The 17,185-nt window shown below is 43.0% G+C and overlaps 1 protein-coding gene across 6 annotated transcripts in view; it reads right to left on the bottom strand.

Moving 5' to 3' along the window:
- arhgap27 (Rho GTPase activating protein 27) overlaps positions 1-17,185 on the bottom strand; it is a 51,065-nt gene that overhangs the window by 25,332 nt on the left and 8,548 nt on the right. Inside the window, exon 1 of one of the 6 annotated variants that reach the window (XM_047377419.1) lies at positions 807-1,064. The exons of the other annotated variants lie outside the window; for them this stretch is intronic. Coding sequence (XP_047233375.1) covers positions 807-881 — 75 coding nt within the window. The 5' untranslated portion in view covers positions 882-1,064. Of the gene's footprint in view, positions 1-806; positions 1,065-17,185 lie in introns of those variants that run through there. 6 annotated transcript variants of the gene reach the window in all.

Below are 17,185 nucleotides of genomic sequence, written 5' to 3' on the forward strand. Positions count from 1 at the left end.
GAAATCTTTGTTGCTGTAATGTGACAAAATAGGAAGCAATTGAATGTGGATGAACACCTGATTTAGTTGTGAGTACTGAATCACATTTTATATGTTCTACAATGATTTAATCTACTGCTTAAAATGGCTCATGTCCCATTTATTATAAGTTCTCTATAAGACTTACAGCAAAATATACATTAACCACTGTTCTATTTTATACTTCCTTAAAGGCCAAAATGTATTGGTAATACTTTTGTGGTTTTAAATCTGGTTGTGTTACAGGTATTTTACATGTAGATGGTTATTATCTGAGCTGATAATATCAGCCCTTATTCCTCCAAGGTTTCAATGACCCCGTTTCTGCAGCATGACTAAAGAAAATCTGTCCTCTTCTTGTGTTTTGCTAAAGAGCCAGCATATACTGCATGGCAGTCAAGATCTACTTTTCTGAATTGACAGAAAGATTCCAAAATCCTAACCCACATAAATTGTAGTTTGACACAAACAAGCATCTTCAGACTCAGATTCCAACCCAAACCAGATGCTAGAAGCTGTTGCACAAAAATTTTAACACATTTAGAAAGTGTCTCTTACATCCAGATACACAAAAGACTTAAAAGAGAATAGCTAAAAAGATAAGTGTGTTGTGAGTTTATATTTACACCAGTTTAACACATACAGGAAAAGACAAGTGCAGAGGAGGCTTTGTTGAATGAAACAGGAAGCAGCGCAGTTATTGAAGTGTTTGAACATGTAATGAGTTGTGACAATAGAACTTTACATTTTATAATGTGCAAATAAATGTGGTGAATGTAATCTCTTACCTGGGCAGCAACTGGCAGAGTCAAGCTCCGCTGGGCCTGATGACCTGTCCAAGCCCTGGAGTACATCTCCACCATGTTTATGTCTGTCTAGCTACACGATCCATATACCCAAACATGCAAATATTCAAAACGAGCAAGTTAACTATTCAACTGCTTCAGTTGTCTGGTGATAAGGTAGAGAAAATTCCCAAACACCCTCCTCATACGTGCATCCTTCTCTCGCAGCAGCTGTGATAGTTGCAGCGCAGATAGAAAGGAGAACTGTGAGGTCTGTTACAATAAGCAGCAGGAAGGCACTGTGTGAGGGCTCGCAGATGTGGGTGTGTGTCACTGTCTGTGTGTGCATGAATTCCTGTGCACAGGATAGGAGGGTAGAGGGTAACTGTCTGCCTAATGCAAAAAAAAAGAACAGACAGAGACAGTAAGAAGTAGACAGGAAGAAAAAAAAATGTTTTAGAAGGAAAAACAACATGAGCTCTGCAGGTCACTTCAACGTACTTCCTGTGCATACACATGACAAAAAAAGGAAACGATAGTAATGAAAAACAAAGGTTTTAAACAAGCACACTAAACACTTAGCAGAAGAAAGGAAAAGCTTCTTCAGAGTCTTTAGCCTTTCTTCAGTGGATGACTCAAACAATAATGAAGAGAAAGAGGAAGCAATAATTTCTTACAGTAAAGAGTGGAGCTGTTATTGCCGTGCCACTCTGAAAATACTACAGACTCCAAACTCGTGGTCCTCAAACAGGAAGTAAAGTTTTGGTTGTTTGGCCGATTAATCAACACTTCCTTTATGAAAACACCCAGCATGAAGCTTGTGGCAAGTTCTTAAGAAGTTTCTGGGTTAGGGTTGGTTGCAAATGAGGTGTCATGGGCATGTCTTGCTGCTTTTACTGGTTTTGAAAATTCTGGATTATGAACGATTGAAATAAGTCTCTTAACAAAAATGTTCAATATTCAAGTACGACGATACAATACGCAATGCAACACGGTAGGACACAACACAACACAATATGACATAATATATATATATATACTTTATGTATCCTTCCTTTGGGGATTTCTTATTTTTAATCCTGGGCTGTCCCTGAAACTAAATTACAAAATAGCTGTAGGTAAACAGATACATTAAACATATGGTATGATTCAATGCAAAGCAACACAACACAACACAACACAATGTGACATAACACAACACAATATGACAGGACACATCAAGATTGATAATGTGTATGTTATGTATATTTTGTTTAAATACAACCCCAATACCAATATAGTTGGGATGTTGTGCAGAATGTAAATAAAAATAGAATACAATGATTTGCAAATCCTGTTCAACCTACATGCAATAGAATACACTACAAAGAAAAGATATTTAATGTTCAAACTAATAAACTTTATAGTTTTTTGTAAAATTTATTCATTTAATTTGATGCTCGCAGCATGTTCCAAAAAACCTGGACGGGGGTAACAAAAGACTGGGAAAGTTGAGGAATGCTCGAAAAACAGCTTTTAGAACATTCCACGGGTTAAAAGAATCATTGGAAACAGGTCAGTGTCATGATTTGAGCCTACTTGGAAAGTTTTTTGAAAACTTAAACTTAGTCTGTGGTTTATTCAACTTTCAAGACTACTGTATGGACTACTGGAAAATGCAAATTTTCCAGTAGTCTATACAGTTTAATCCTTATGTACTTTCAGCCGGTCTGCAAAGCACCATGCTGGATTTGGAAATGTTTGAATATTCACATGGCGACTGCTGTTAAAGTCAAGCTAACCCGGTTAATCGCTAACATAAAATGCTACTTTTCAAATGGCAAGTTCGTGATTGTTTTGTCTTTGTTTTAAAATGATACTAAAACCCTTTCAGTGACTGCTTTCTCCCACTTGGGACATGACTTTGACTCTGCTCCTAATATAAACAAATACTGACATTCAAAGGAAGACCAGAAAAAAAATGTTAAATATTTAATTATAAAAATTATATCTCCTGTGTTAAACTCCTTAAAAAGAGATCAGAGTCATCTCAAATCTGTCATCAGATCAAACCTTTACAAAAACCTGAGACCCAAAATGGGCCACGGATCAGTTTTAAAGAATCAACATAAAATGAACTTATGAAAGTTTTTGCTGTTAGATGTTTTCATGGTGTATTTATTTCAGTATTATTTCATATTTAGGGTAAATTGGTGTGACATGTAATTCATTTAAATTTATTTTAATTATCTTTTTGTGGGTTTATTTGACCTCTCCTTGAACCGCCACCTTAACGTGGTGGAGGGGTTTGAGTGCTCGAATGATCCTAGAGGCTACGTTGTCTGGGGCTTAAATGCCCCTGATGGGGCAAACAGGCTCTAGGTCACGGGTCATACAAAGAGCAGTTCAAGACGCCTTCATGAGGACTAGTACATCGAGGCATGTGACGTCGGCCGGTACGGCGGAGCCGGGGTCCCACCCTGGAGCCTGGCCTGGGGTCGGGACTCGCCGGAGAGCGCCTGTTGGCCGAGTGGCTCCTCGTGGGACCTGCCGGGCCAAGCCCGAACGAAAGACGTGAGGCCATCCCCCGGTGGGCCCACCACCTGCAGGGGGAACCGTGAGGAACCGGTGCAAAGAGGATTGGGTGGCGGATGAAGGTGGAGACCTCAGCGGCCCGATCCCTGGATGCTTAGGCTGGCTCTAGGGATGTGGAATGTCACCTCGCTGGGGGGGAAGGAGCCTGAGCTTTTGTGGGAGGTCGAGAGATATCGACTAGAAATAGTCGGCCTCACCTCCACGCATAGCGTGGAATCTGGATCCCATCTCCTTGAGAGGGGCTGGACCCTCTTCTACTCTGGAGTGGCCCACGGGGAGAGGCGGCAGGCTGGGGTGGGTTTGCTTGTTGCTCCCCAACTCAGCCGTCTCGTGTTGGGGTTTACCTCAGTGGATGAGAGGGTCGCATCCCTGCGCCTTTGGGTTGGGGACAGGTCTCTGACTGTCGTTTCGGCCTACGGGCCGAGCGGTAGTGAGGAATACCCGGCCTTCTTGGTGTCCCTGTCGGGGTTGCTGGATAGTGCCCCTCCTGGGGACTCCATTATTCTGCTGGGGGACTTCAACGTTCATTGGTGCACTTGGCACCAGGACAACCTAGGCAGGAGGTCAATGATCAACTTTGTTGTCATATCATCAGACCTTCGGCCGCATGTTTTGGACACTCGGGTGAAGAGAGGGGCTGAGCTGTCCACTGATCACCACCTGGTGGTGAGTTCAATCCGCTGGAGGAGGAGAAAGCCGGACAGACTTGGCAGGCCCAAGCGCATAGTGAGGGTCTGCTGGGAACGTCTGGTGGAGCCCTCGGCCAGGAATGTATTCTACTCCAACCTCCGTGAGAGCTTTGACCAGATTCCGAGGGATGTTGGAGACATAGAGTCCGAGTGGACCATGTTCTCCGCATCTATTGTCGATGCTGCTGCCCGTAGCTGCGGTAACCCCAGAACCCGGTGGTGGACACCGGCAGTAAGGGATGCTGTCAAGCTGAAGAAGGAGTCCTATCGGCTGTAGCTGGCTTGTGAGACTCCTGAGGCGGCTGACAGGTACCTTGAAGGCAAGCATGCCGTGGCCCGGACTGTGGCAGAGGCAAAATCTTGGGCCTGGGAGGAGTTTGGTGAGGCCATGGAGAAGGACTACCGGTTGGCCTCAAAGCGATTCTGGCGCCTCAGGAGGGGGAAGCACTGCTTCAGTATGGGAGTTTGCCCAACCGGTCCACATGTGTTCTGTGGACCTGGAGAAAGCATTCGACTGTGTCCCTCGTGATGCCCTGTGGGGGGTGCTCCAGGAGTATGGAGTATGGGGCCCTTTATTAGAGGCCATCCGGTCCCTGTACGAGCGGAGCAGGAGTTTGGTCCGCATTGCCACCACTAAGTCGGACCTGTTCCCGGTGCATGTTGGACCCCGTCAGGGCTGCCCTTTGTCACCAGTCCTGTTCATAACTTTTATGGACAGGATTTCTAGACTCAGCCAAGGGCCGGAGTGGGTCTGGTTTGGGGACCAGTGGATTTTGTCTCTTCTTTTTGCAGATGACGTGGTCCTGCTGGCCCCCTCTAGCCAAGACCTACAGCATGCGTTGGGGTGGTTCGCAGCCAAGTGTGAAGCGGCTGGGATGAAGATCAGCTCCTCCAAGTCCGAGGCCATGGTTCTCGACCGGAAAATGGTGGCTTGTCCTCTACAGGTTGGAGGGGAGTTCCTGCTTCAAGTGGATGAGTTTAAGTATCTCGGGGTCTTGTTCACGAGTGAGGGAAGAATGGAGCAGGAGATCGACAGACGGATCGGTGCGGCTGCCGCAGTAATGGGGGCACTGTGCCGGTCCGTTGTGGTGAAGAGAGAGCTGAGCCGAAAAGCGAAGCTCTCTATTTACCTTTCGGTCTACGTTCCTACCCTCACCTATGGCCATGAACTTTGGGTCATGACCGAAAGAACGAGATCCCGGATACAAGCGGCTGAAATGAGCTTCCTCCGTAGGGTAGGGATGCAAGCCTTGTATTCCAACATTTCAGCTAATTGCCATTTCAGATTCTTTCTCTTGGCAAACAGTTTTGTCTTTGTTATCTTTTATAATTTCAACAAAAGAAACGGGACCAAAATGTGTCTTTAACATTAAATTACATTTAGGAGCCTTTTTATGGCTGAATGATTCTAAGGCCAGGCTTAAATGTCTTAACCACACAAAGAAAATAACAGGTCCTCTGGGCATGATCAAATACTGGAGAGAAAATTATTTAAATAAAAGCCAAAGGTTTAAAGAAAGACATCAGAAAGCCAATAGAACCTCTGATTGATAGACTACATGAAATATCAAAATAAAGTATGTCTCCCAGAAAGGAAAATATAAAGAAAAGATCATTGACTCAAGATTTATGCACAGTACTGCATATATAGAGAGAGAAAGAGAGAGAGAGAGAGAGAGAGAGAGAGAAGAGAGAAGTTATCTCAGTTTTGAGATTATCTCAAACAGGTATTTTCATAGTACTTATTTCTAGTAATTTTACTAAGCATGGTTTAAGGCGGAATTCCTTTAGTCCAAAACCTTAAACTCTATGCCCTCAGCAATGCATGAAGTAGCAATCCCCCTGATTACTTAACCATATTAGAACCCATCTAGTCAAACAATGGGGTCCCAAATTGGGGCCCAAATCACGCCACAGAGCACACAGTTAAGCCATTGAATCAAACTGGCTCCCTTCCCTCTTACATCACACTCATTGCAGTGTGGAATCCAGGATCCTGAAAATGCTCACCAGCTTATCATTATCTTATCTTTGCTTTCCAGGTCAGGCCTGTATCCTTATGTGAAAAACTCCCCGATGACAGATATTACCTTCTCCTACATTTGTAGATAAAATGTATTTGTGTAGGAGGGGAGACAGTTCAGTAACAGTTGCTGCACTGTTCTCTGCTAAAAAGGAAACATTACTTCTTTTGCATAAAGTAGTTTGAGTTGCTAGTAAAAAATGGTATGCATATAAGCAGGAAAACGTTTATCCAAAGATCCAGGGCACGTGCCTTGGTTTCTGCTTCCTGGAACCTGCTAATAATTACAGTATACAGAAATCCCTTTGTGTCCACTGTTACATGTACTAAAATGGAGGATTACTATAATCAAGCACTTCAATACAGCTTTTTTTTTTTTTTAAGAATTCTTTTGGCACTAGAGGCCTTTATTTTGATAGTAGGCAGACAGGAAGGAGGGGCAAAGAGAGGGGGAGACATTTGGCAAAGGTCGCCGGGTCTCGAACCCGGGACGGCCGCTTCGAGGACTATAGCCTCTATATGCGGTCGTGCGCAAACCCCTACACCACCAGTGCCGTGCCCCACTTCAATACAGCTTTAATTTTTTTTTTTTACATATTAACCCATCTGACAACAACATTCAAGGTTTCTTTAGAATATTTTTACCCAATCTTTTAGCTAAATCTTTACAGATATTTGCTGTCAATAGCGAAGAAGATGGTTATATGTGCACCAAACAGACTTCATCCTTTTTTGAGGTCTTCCCTGCTTGTTTTCCAAGTAACACATGATCAACTATGAATGTAACAAATTTAAGAGAAAACAGTATGCTACAAGTTCCTTGAAAGAGGTGGTCATTTTGAATCCAACAGAAAACAAAGGAATTACAAGGTTATCCATCTGTATGCATCTGAGCATACATTCATGAAAAAAATTGGTCATCCAATGTATAACCTCCTTATTCTATCTGTGAAAAAGAAAGTAATTTACACTTCACACTTAACAAAAAATAAACCTTGTTTTACTTATTAAACAAACTATATCAACAAAAGAACACCCTACCCTCTATAGCTAGCCTTACCCTCTTTATATTCTTGTAGCCATCACATCAGTCACATCAGCCTGATGGAAGCTTGCCATAATCTACACTTTCAGCCATGAGATGTTTGAAAGGTTTTTGCATGTTCCATCCATTTTAGGCCACGCCACAGCATATCAATGAAATCAAGGTGCTTTGATTTGGTTCAGGATTTTGCATTTCTTAATTCTCAGCCAGTCCGTGGCTGTATTACCAGTTGTACTACTGGTATATTTTGTGTTATCGGAGTACCTTTCTGATTGTACTGTCATGCACTTTCACATCGACGGTAGCAAAAGCCTGCTGTAAGTCCTGTAATGACATTTTAGGGTTTTTGGAGACTTCTTTTAGCATCTTGTGGTCTGCTTTTAAGGCGAACTTGTATGGACAGGTAGACCTAAGCAGGTTTGTCGGTTGCTTTTAATGTCCTCAACTTGTAGAATATATTTACAGATGACAGTAACTCATAAGCTGCTACAATCTTTCCCTGAAGACTTCAGACAAGTCTTTTGATCTCACCATGGTGTTTAATATCACTTTAACAGTCAGGAGCACAACAAACTAAATGACTAAATGAGGTTTTAACAGTACAAACCTCCTTCACAATGCTGAGTAACAATGTTTTCATGCAGTGACATAGTGACGTGCCAGTGTGTGATTTTAGCTATTTTGCAGGAAGATAAATGTCGGGGTCCTAATGTATTCCTCACCAGTAATTGCATTTCTTGACTACATTTTACCAAAAAAAAAAAAAACTTCATAAGGTTTTTTCATCTGTTTTTGTTGTTTATTTAACTTTCTTAAATTTCTCATTGTTAAAAATTATATTCAATATAGATTTTTTCCAAATATGTTCAAAAATACAAACTTTGATACTGTCCTAATGTTTTTCTCATAACTGTAGGTCCCTAATGTTTATCAGATTTTTAATTAACTAAAAACATGTGCATTAGGGGCACAATGGTGGCCCAGGGCTAGAGCATGTGACCCATATACGGAGGCCTTAGTCCTCAACGCAGCCTGTCACGGGTTCAAGTATAGGCCTATTGACCTTTGCTGCATGTCCTCCCCCTCTTTCTCCACCCCATTTCCTGTCAGTCCCCTTTAAACTAAAGTCCACTAGTGCCACAAAAATAGTGCATTTAAGTAAATGCTATTGGTTAACGCTCTGTAAGTTATTAGTTTTGAGTAATGTAAAGTATATAAAAAAAACTGTCAGATTTTTCTGTTTTCAGTATTTACCTGCTGATCATTGTTCACAGCCAAAATAAGGAAAGTGATTTTTCTGCTGATTAATTGATTCTCTGAAAAGCATAAAACCAAAATAAAGAGAGAATTGTAGATGGTTTTAATGTATTATATTATGGACAAAGGTACATTTCCTTTACAACCAATACACTCCTACTAAAAACTATGTACACCCTTGCTACTTTCTGGCTTGGATTTCAGAGGGAAAGTAGAAGCCAGGTGCTGTTAATCAAATCCAGTGTATTTATTGATCATTAGCATTATGATTTCATGACAAGACAGTTTGAAAATTTCTTAACAAGTATTGCTTGTACAGAAGGGCTTGCCAGAGGAAAGTCTCTTATCTCTAGGAAGAATATGGTAGGTGACTTTTTTTTTTTTTGCAAAGAGGCATCTTCATGAACAACAATGCAGGGCAATGTCCTTTGGACAGATGAGTCCAAAGTAGAAAAAAATTACCATAATGCATGACATTCGGTTTGCAGAAAACCAAACATAGTATATCAGCACCAAACCTAAAACTAATTGTCAAGCACGGTAGTGTAAGGGTGAGGATTTGGGCTTTTTTTTACAGCCTTTTGCAGTCATGGAGCTGACCATGGACTCCTCTGTATACCGGTCTTTTAGAGTTAAATGTGAGAACATTTGGCCAACAGCTAAAGCTCAGCTGAAACTGGACCTTCTACAGGATCTCAACAGAATCTAAAACACAGCAGCAAATCTACAACAGACACAGTTGAAGTCCAGACCTCAATCTGATTGAAATGCTGTGGGGGGACCTTAGGACAACTATGCAGAAATAAATACCTGCAAACCTTAATGAACTAAAAAAAAATCCTCCACAACAATTTGAGAGACTGATGAAGTTATACAGATAATTACTTCATGTTATTAGGGCTAAAAGTGGTTCTACAAACTACTTAATCACAGGGTGGGCTCAGGTTTTCCCATGACTGTATTGTCAGGGAAACATTATTTTGCTCATGACTGTAGGGTGTGAGCAATGGTTTACAATCCTGTCATGAACATAATTATATTTCTGAGTCTGTTTGTGTCTTAGCTACTGATTATTACAGTAGTGTCAAAGAGCTGACGGTAAAGGTTTTGGAAAAAAAACTCTTAATGTTGTTGTTAAGACACTAAATCCTAAAAAAAACTCAAAAACAAGCAGGATGAAATAATAGAATACACATTTATCTAAACAAAACCAGGACGAAAGCCAAAATGTGCCATATTGTTAATAACTATCTTCAAAGTGTAAGTTTACATGTCCTTATGGAGATTTATTATATGCTTAAAAATGTAAATCAAAAAATCAGCCAGCGACTTTGGAGAGCATTTTCATTCTGAGCCTACAGCCATCTAATCACTGTCTGAGAAACACACATGTCAGAGGTAAGTGTTTGATCCTGAACAGGCCTACCCACACTCACTGGTCACTTTATTAGGTACACCTGTTCAATGGCTTGTTAACACATATAGCAAATCAACCAATCAAAAAGCAGCAGAGAAATGCCTAAATGCATTTTCCATGGTGAAGACGAGTCATTAAAGTTCAGCATCAGAATAGGGAAAAAAAATTTATTTAAGTGACTGTAAACCTTAATCGGGCTTACAGAATGGTCCAAAAAAGAGGAAATATCAATTGAGTTGCAATTTTGTGGATGAACATGCCTTGTTAATCTCAATGGTCAAAGAAAATTGGCAACAATAGTTCAAGTAACCACTTGTTATTACCAAGGTATACAGAATACCATTTCTTAATGTGCAACAAGTCGAACCTTAAAGCAAATGAGCTACAGCAGCAGAAGACGACATCGGATACTGCTTCTGTCTCCTAAGAACAGGAAACTGAGACTAAAATTTGCACAGTCTCAGTAAAGACTGAAAAATATTTACCTGGGCAAAACGAGTCTCGGATTGAGCTGCAACATTCAGATGGTAGGGTCAGAATTTGGGCGTAAACTACACGAAAGCATGGCAAGTTACTGGATGGGACAAAGTCAGTCAAGCCTTACTAGAAACATTCAATGAGTAGATGCTGTGTGATCAATTAAAGATGGTTCAAGCCAGTGAGTTGGTAGGTGAGGGTCTTTTTTGAAGATTTAAAGAGTCAAGAAAATTTAATCAAGCCACTATGCTTAACATTTCATGTATCCTCAGGTTTACAAAGACGAGTGTGATGTGGAAGTGCTACACAAGTGTCTAATTTCTATTCCGACGACATTGAACTTACTTCCTTATCTTTCTTGTCTAGCTGAAGTCAGTTTGCTGCCTGTTTTTTGGAACGCGCCCTCCAAGCAGACATCAAATAATATGCTCATCATGGTAATAATGGCTACACCTGTAGGCGGTTACGCTGATTTGTGCTATTTCAAATACATCATTGGGATTGTTTCAGTGGAAACATATTTCATTTGTGTGCTGTTAGCAGTTCAAAAAGAAGTGGCCACCCAAAAGAAAATAAAGAGTACCAGAAAGCCACGTACACATGTTCTTAAGATACTTGATGGAAGTGTGGGTTCTGCAAAGAGACGTCTGACGAGACACTCACTCTACCTGTCGGTGCAGTTTCTTGGCATTTGATTTTGTCTTGTTTTAAAGAACAGCATGTATCACAAGCCTCTCTCTGAGGTGATGCACTCTGACAGAAACCAGTTCCCAAGGGCTGGATTTAAAGGCTATACACCACATCATCCAACGCACCAAACATTTTTTTACTAGGTGTCAACTGTCTGAATCAATCAAACATTGGACCCAACTTTTTCAAGTGTCTATACCTAAAGATATAAGGTGCACATATTAGTCATACAGACTCACAAGTTTCATAAAAAAACCTACAACTCTTGCCCGCAGCAAATTGAATGACAGACTTCAATTCGTATATCCACCCAACTTATTACAGACCACCTAGCGGCATACACGCCCTCCATAGCAAGTGACCTACATTTGGGCTAATTGCAAGTCCTGTTTATTACACATGCACACACTCAGGCCAACTGCAAAGCTCTAAAAGCTCCAAAGATCTGCTTCCTGGGAGTCAGGCCAGACTCTGCCCCTCTCCTCCCACTCACATCACCATGGAAAAGCCCCTCCATTGCGGGGGAAGAATAGATTTCAGGGATCCTGGCTTACTTATTTGGTTCATTCATGTATGTAGAGAATACAGATTTTAAAAATATTTGGTTTTAAGTACAGGAATTCAGCCAGATTGTTTAATCAAATTATAGCGCTTGGAGCCTCTCCCTTAAATAAACAAAATGTACTGGTATAATTACAGCGTCGTGCATTCAAAACTGGCTGTGTAACGTGGAAGAGGCTGTAGACATGAAACTTACATTTCAACAACGGGCTCCCTTTGCAACAGGTGCAAAACACAACGGCAAGTGCGAAACTTACCTGGAAGAGAGTTTTTGATGTTTATTTTCAGGAACACAAATCCAGTTAGGGAAAGGGGTGTCAGATTTGCTCTGTTGGTCGGTGTTCGTACTTGTTTCAGTGCTTCCCTGCATGTGTTGGCTCATTTAATTTCCAGGATCGACGGTGTTGCCGTCGGGGAAAGCAGGTACAGTAGCAGCTGGCGGTCTGGGAGTGGCTCTCACCTTGGTGATTTAACTCTTTCCCTGTTCTCATCGAGCTCACACAACCTGTTTTTTAACCTGTTCCTGCGCGGCGTGAAGTTAATAGACGCCACTCCCGCACCTCGAATCTGCAGCTCCTCCTCCTGCAGTTGTTCGCCGAAGATTTCCGACCATGCAGGAAAATAAAATCAAAGTGCAACCTGTACGCAGCAGGCTGCTGGTCATTCCTCGAAGAGACAGACTGAGAGGACAGTGTGATCTTGAATCTGCTGCCTTCACTGGAGCATTTCAGGAACACTTCTTTTTTTTCTTTTTTTTACGCCTATTGAAATGGAAAGCCATTCATACGCAAATAAGCTGGAAACAGAATCCAACTGCAAAAAGCGGTTCAGTCCTAAATCTGATCACGTCGAAATTCAGATCAGTCTTACGTTAGAGATCCAACACAGTAGAGCCAGCTAACAGGTCTAAAAAATAACAACTTGGAAACTTTAAGAGTTTTTAAGCACGAGATAAATTGTCCCTGCAGGCTCCATGTGATGTTGCTCAGACTGGATGGGAACTGAGGTTGACTAATGCATTGCCTTGCAGTAGTACTATTACCCCCATTTCACATTTGGTCATGTTACAGCCATAAACTTTATTGTACTTTATTGTGATTTTAGGTGATAGACCAATACAAAGCAGTGCTGATGGGAAGGAAAAGGATACATGGTTGGCAAATTGTTTAGAAATGAAAATCTTAAATCAGAATCAGAATCAGAAAAGCTTTATTGCCAAGTACGTTTTTGGACATACAAGGAATTTGTTTTGGCGTAGTCGGTGCAATACAGTACAAATTAAACAGTATAAACATATCTACAATATAATATAAATATATGTGCACAGTTTTAAGTGAGTGAGAGTAAATATAGAGCAGTATAAGATGCAAGAGCAATACAACAGTGCAGGTGATCATTGTGCAAGTATGGCAGTGCAAGTAAAGCAGGAGTCCAAGCTGAGCGTTAATGTAACGCATAGAGTTACAGGTTACAAGTGTCCTGTCGGCAAAAAAAAAAGGGAGTGTCAGGGTGGTTTCCGGGCTTTGTTAACCAGGCTGGTGGCAGATGGGAAGAAACTGTTCTTGTGGCGTGAGGTTTTGGTCCGGATGGACCGCAGCCTCCTGCCAGAGGGGAGAGTCTCAAAGAGTCTGTGACCGGGGTGGGAGGGATCAGCCAGAATCTTCCCTGCCCGCTTCAGGGTCCTGGAGGTGTACAGTTCCTGGAGCGACAGTAGACTGCAGCCAATCACCTTCTCAGCAGACCGAATGACACGCTGCAGCCTGCCCTTATCCTTGGCTGTAGCAGCGGCGTACCAGATGGTGATGGAGGAGGTGAGGATGGACTCAATGATGGCTGTGTAGAAGTGCACCATCATAGTCTTTGGCAGGTTGAATTTCTTCAGCTGCCGCAGGAAGAACATCCTCTGCTGGGCTTTCTTGATGAGGGAGCTGATGTTTGGCTCCCACTTGAGATCCTGGGAGATGATGGTTCCCAGGAAGCGGAAAGATTCCACAGTGTCAATTGTGGAGTGACAGAGGGTGATGGGGGCAGGTGAGGCTGGGTTCTGCCTGAAGTCCACAACCATCTCTACTGTCTTTAGAGCGTTGAGCTCAAGGTTGTTCTGACTGCACCAGTCCAACAAATGGTCCACCTCCCATCTGTACGCAGACTCGTCACCATCAGAGATGAGTCCGATCAGGGTGGTGTTGTCCGCAAACTTCAGAAGCTTGACAGACTGGTGACTGGAGGTGCAGCTGTTGGTGTACAGGGAGAAGAGCAGAGGAGAGAGAACACAGCCTTGGGGGGAACCGGTGCTAATGGTCAGGGAGTCAGAGACGTGCTTCCCCAGCCTCACGCGCTGCTTCCTGTCAGACAGGAAGTCAGTTATCCACCTGCAGGTGGAGTCGGGCACACTCAGCTGGGAGAGCTTCTCCTGTAGCAGAGCTGGGACGATGGTGTTGAAGGCAGAGCTGAAATCCACAAACAGGATCCTGGCATAGGTTCTTGTGGAGTCCAGGTGCCAGAGGATGAAGTGAAGGGCTAGGTTGACTGCATCATCTACAGACCTGTTGGCTCTGTAGGCAAACTGCAGGGGGTCCAGGAGGGGGTCGGTGATGTCTTTTAGGTGTGAGAGCACAAGGCGCTCAAAGGACTTCATCACCACAGAGGTCAGGGCGACGGGTCTGAAGTCATTAAGCCCTGTGGTCCTTGGCTTCTTGGGAACAGGGACGATGATGGAGGACTTGAAGCAGGCTGGCACATGACATGTCTCCATTGAGGTGTTAAAAATGTCTGTGAAGACTGGAGACAGCTGATCAGTGCAGTGCTTCAGGCTGGCTGGTGAGACAGAATCCGGACCAGCAGCTTTCCGGGGGTTCTGTCTCCTGAAGAGTTTGTTGACGTCCCTCTCCTGGATGGAAAGAGCCGTCCTCGGCGTGGGTAGGGGGCTGGTGGGGGGGAACTTCAGGGTGGGGGTTGGAGGTGCCAAGGCCCCTCTTGAGGTTGGGGAGGTGGGGGTGGTTGATTGTGGCTGCAGCTGTTGGGGGGCGTCGTGGGGGATGGTTGCAGGACTGTCCCTTTGTCTTTCAAAGCGGCAGTAGAACTCGTTCAGGTCGTTGGCGAGGCGTCGGTCGTTGATGGAGTGGGGGGCTTTCGGCTTGTAGTTGGTGATTTGCTTGAGCACTTTCCAGACAGACGCAGAGTCGTTGGCTGAGAACTGGTTTTGGAGCTTCTCAGAGTACACTCGTTTGGCCTCTTTCACTGCCTTGCCAAACTTGCACTTTGCCTCTCTGTATATGTCTTTGTCCCCACTCCTGAAGGCCTCTTCCTTATCCAGTCTTAACCTTCTGAGTTTAGCTGTGAACCAGGGTTTGTCGTTGTTGTAACTCCCCCTGGTGCATGATGGTACACAGCTGTCCTCACAGAAGCTGATGTAGGAAGTCACAGCTTCTGTGAACTCGTCCAGACTGTTGGTAGTAGTCCTGAACACATCCCAGTCTGTACAGCCTAAACACGCCTGGAGATTCTCCACAGCCTCACTGCTCCACTTCCTTGTCGTCCTCACAACAGGTTTGCAGAGCTTTAGGTTCTGCCTGTATGCAGGAATCAGGTGGACCATGATGTGGTCGGATTGGCCCAGTGCAGCACGTGGGACGGCGTGATAAGCGTCTCTGATGGTGGTGTAACAGTGATCCAGAATGTTGTCCTCTCTGGTCGGACATTTTATAAACTGTCTATATTTGGGGAGTTCGTGGGTGAGATTACTTTTGTTAAAGTCGCCAACGATGATTACTAAGGAGTCCGGGTTGGTCCGCTCCACACTCAGTATCTGGTCGGCGAGCATGCGCTGTGCGACCTGCACGTTAGCTTGCGGCGGGATGTAAACACCGACCAGGATGAACGAAGCGAACTCACGGGGGGAATAGAAAGGCTTACAGTTTATGATGAAGGCTTCCAGGTCTGGAGAACAGTGCTGCTGAATCACTGTCACGTCGTTGCACCAACCACTGTTGAGGTAAAAACAGATTCCTCCACCTTTCGCTTTGCCGGAGAGTTCCGTGTCTCTGTCCGCTCTGTAGAGCTGGAATCCTGCCAGCTGCAGCGCAGAGTCCGGTATTAATCCACACAGCCACGTCTCCGTGAAGCACAAAACTGCCGATGAATAAAAGTCCCTGTTTTTCCCCAACAGCAGTTGTAGTTCCTCCATTTTGTTGGGAAGTGAGCGAACGTTAGAGAGAAATATTCCAGGTAACGGTGTTCGTAGTCCACGCTGGCGAAGACGTACCAGCACCACAGCCCGTTTCCCTCTCTTCCGGCGTTTCACCGCGTGAACAAAGGTGAGCGCACCTTTGTCTTCAGAGGTCACCTAACTAGTCCTTTATTTTAAGTACAGCATAAATGCAACTGTTCTGTGAAGGTCTCAAAGGTTTGTGAGAGTAGATAAGAGAACAAACGGCATCATGAAAACCAAGGAACACAGAAGATCAGGGAGAAAGTTGTTGAGAAGTTTAAAGCAGGGTTAAGTTATGACATAATATCCCATACATTGAACACCTCACAGAGCATTGTTCAATCCATCATCTGAACGTGGAAAGAGTATGGCATAACCGCAAATCTATCACTACATGACTACACTAAAATTAACATGGTGTTTCAATGGCAGCATTAACCAGAGAAGCAGCCAAGAGGCCCATGGTAACTCTGGAGGAGCCGCAGAGATCAGAATCAAAAAGCTCAGGTGGGAGAATCTGTTGAAAAGACAACAAACCTGGAAGAAAACCTGTTGGAGGCTTCAACGGAACGCTGACTGGGGAAGGGGTTCAAGTTCAAATAATGTTATTCAACTTCTGACTACACTGTTGATGCAGATGATCACTTTTTAACACAATTTTAAGTGTGGTGTTTTCAATGGCAAATTAAAATCTACATAGTAAATAGAACCATAAACATCCAGTGTCTTTTCAGACACAGGCTTGACCTATTCATTAAACTTCGCTTAATACACGAAGGATTTTTAGAAAAAGAGTGATCCATATAACATTCTAGCTGCTTAAGATAAACCCAAAAAATGTCTAGATCAATAAAAAGGAAAAGAGTGTATATATCCACTTTCTACAAAAATCCAACTTCATGCATATTCAGGTTATTCTTGGGCGGGTAAAAGAAAATGCCAAAAAAATGTTTCCTTTTTTTATTAAAAAACCCCCAACAAAATATAAATTTTTGCAGCTCGCTAGTACTTTCAACTTTCCGATTTTGGCCCATATGGGCAACAGTTTGCACAACACTGGGTAAATAAAAATGTATTCAAGTGTCAGTCTAGTAAAATCCCAGACCTAAATACAATTGAGAATCTGTGGTAAGACCAGAAAACCGATGTTCACAGATGCTACCCATCCAATCTGACTGAGATTGAGCTATTTTGGAAAGAGGAACGTCCAAATATTTCACTATCTAGATGTACAAAGCTGGTAGAGATATACCACAACAACGCTGCAGTTGCAGAATGCCTCAAAACAACTTTTAATATTTTTCTAGGTAAAAATTGTAAAAACCATGCATCTTTTTCCTTCTACTTTACAGTTAAGCACTACTTTGTGTTAAAGTTAAAATAAAATATACTGAAGGTTGCAGTTGGAATGAGACAAATTTTGAAAAAGTTCCAAGTAT

This window comes from Girardinichthys multiradiatus, chromosome 10, assembly GCF_021462225.1.
Source record: "Girardinichthys multiradiatus isolate DD_20200921_A chromosome 10, DD_fGirMul_XY1, whole genome shotgun sequence".
Lineage (NCBI taxonomy): Eukaryota > Metazoa > Chordata > Actinopteri > Cyprinodontiformes > Goodeidae > Girardinichthys > Girardinichthys multiradiatus.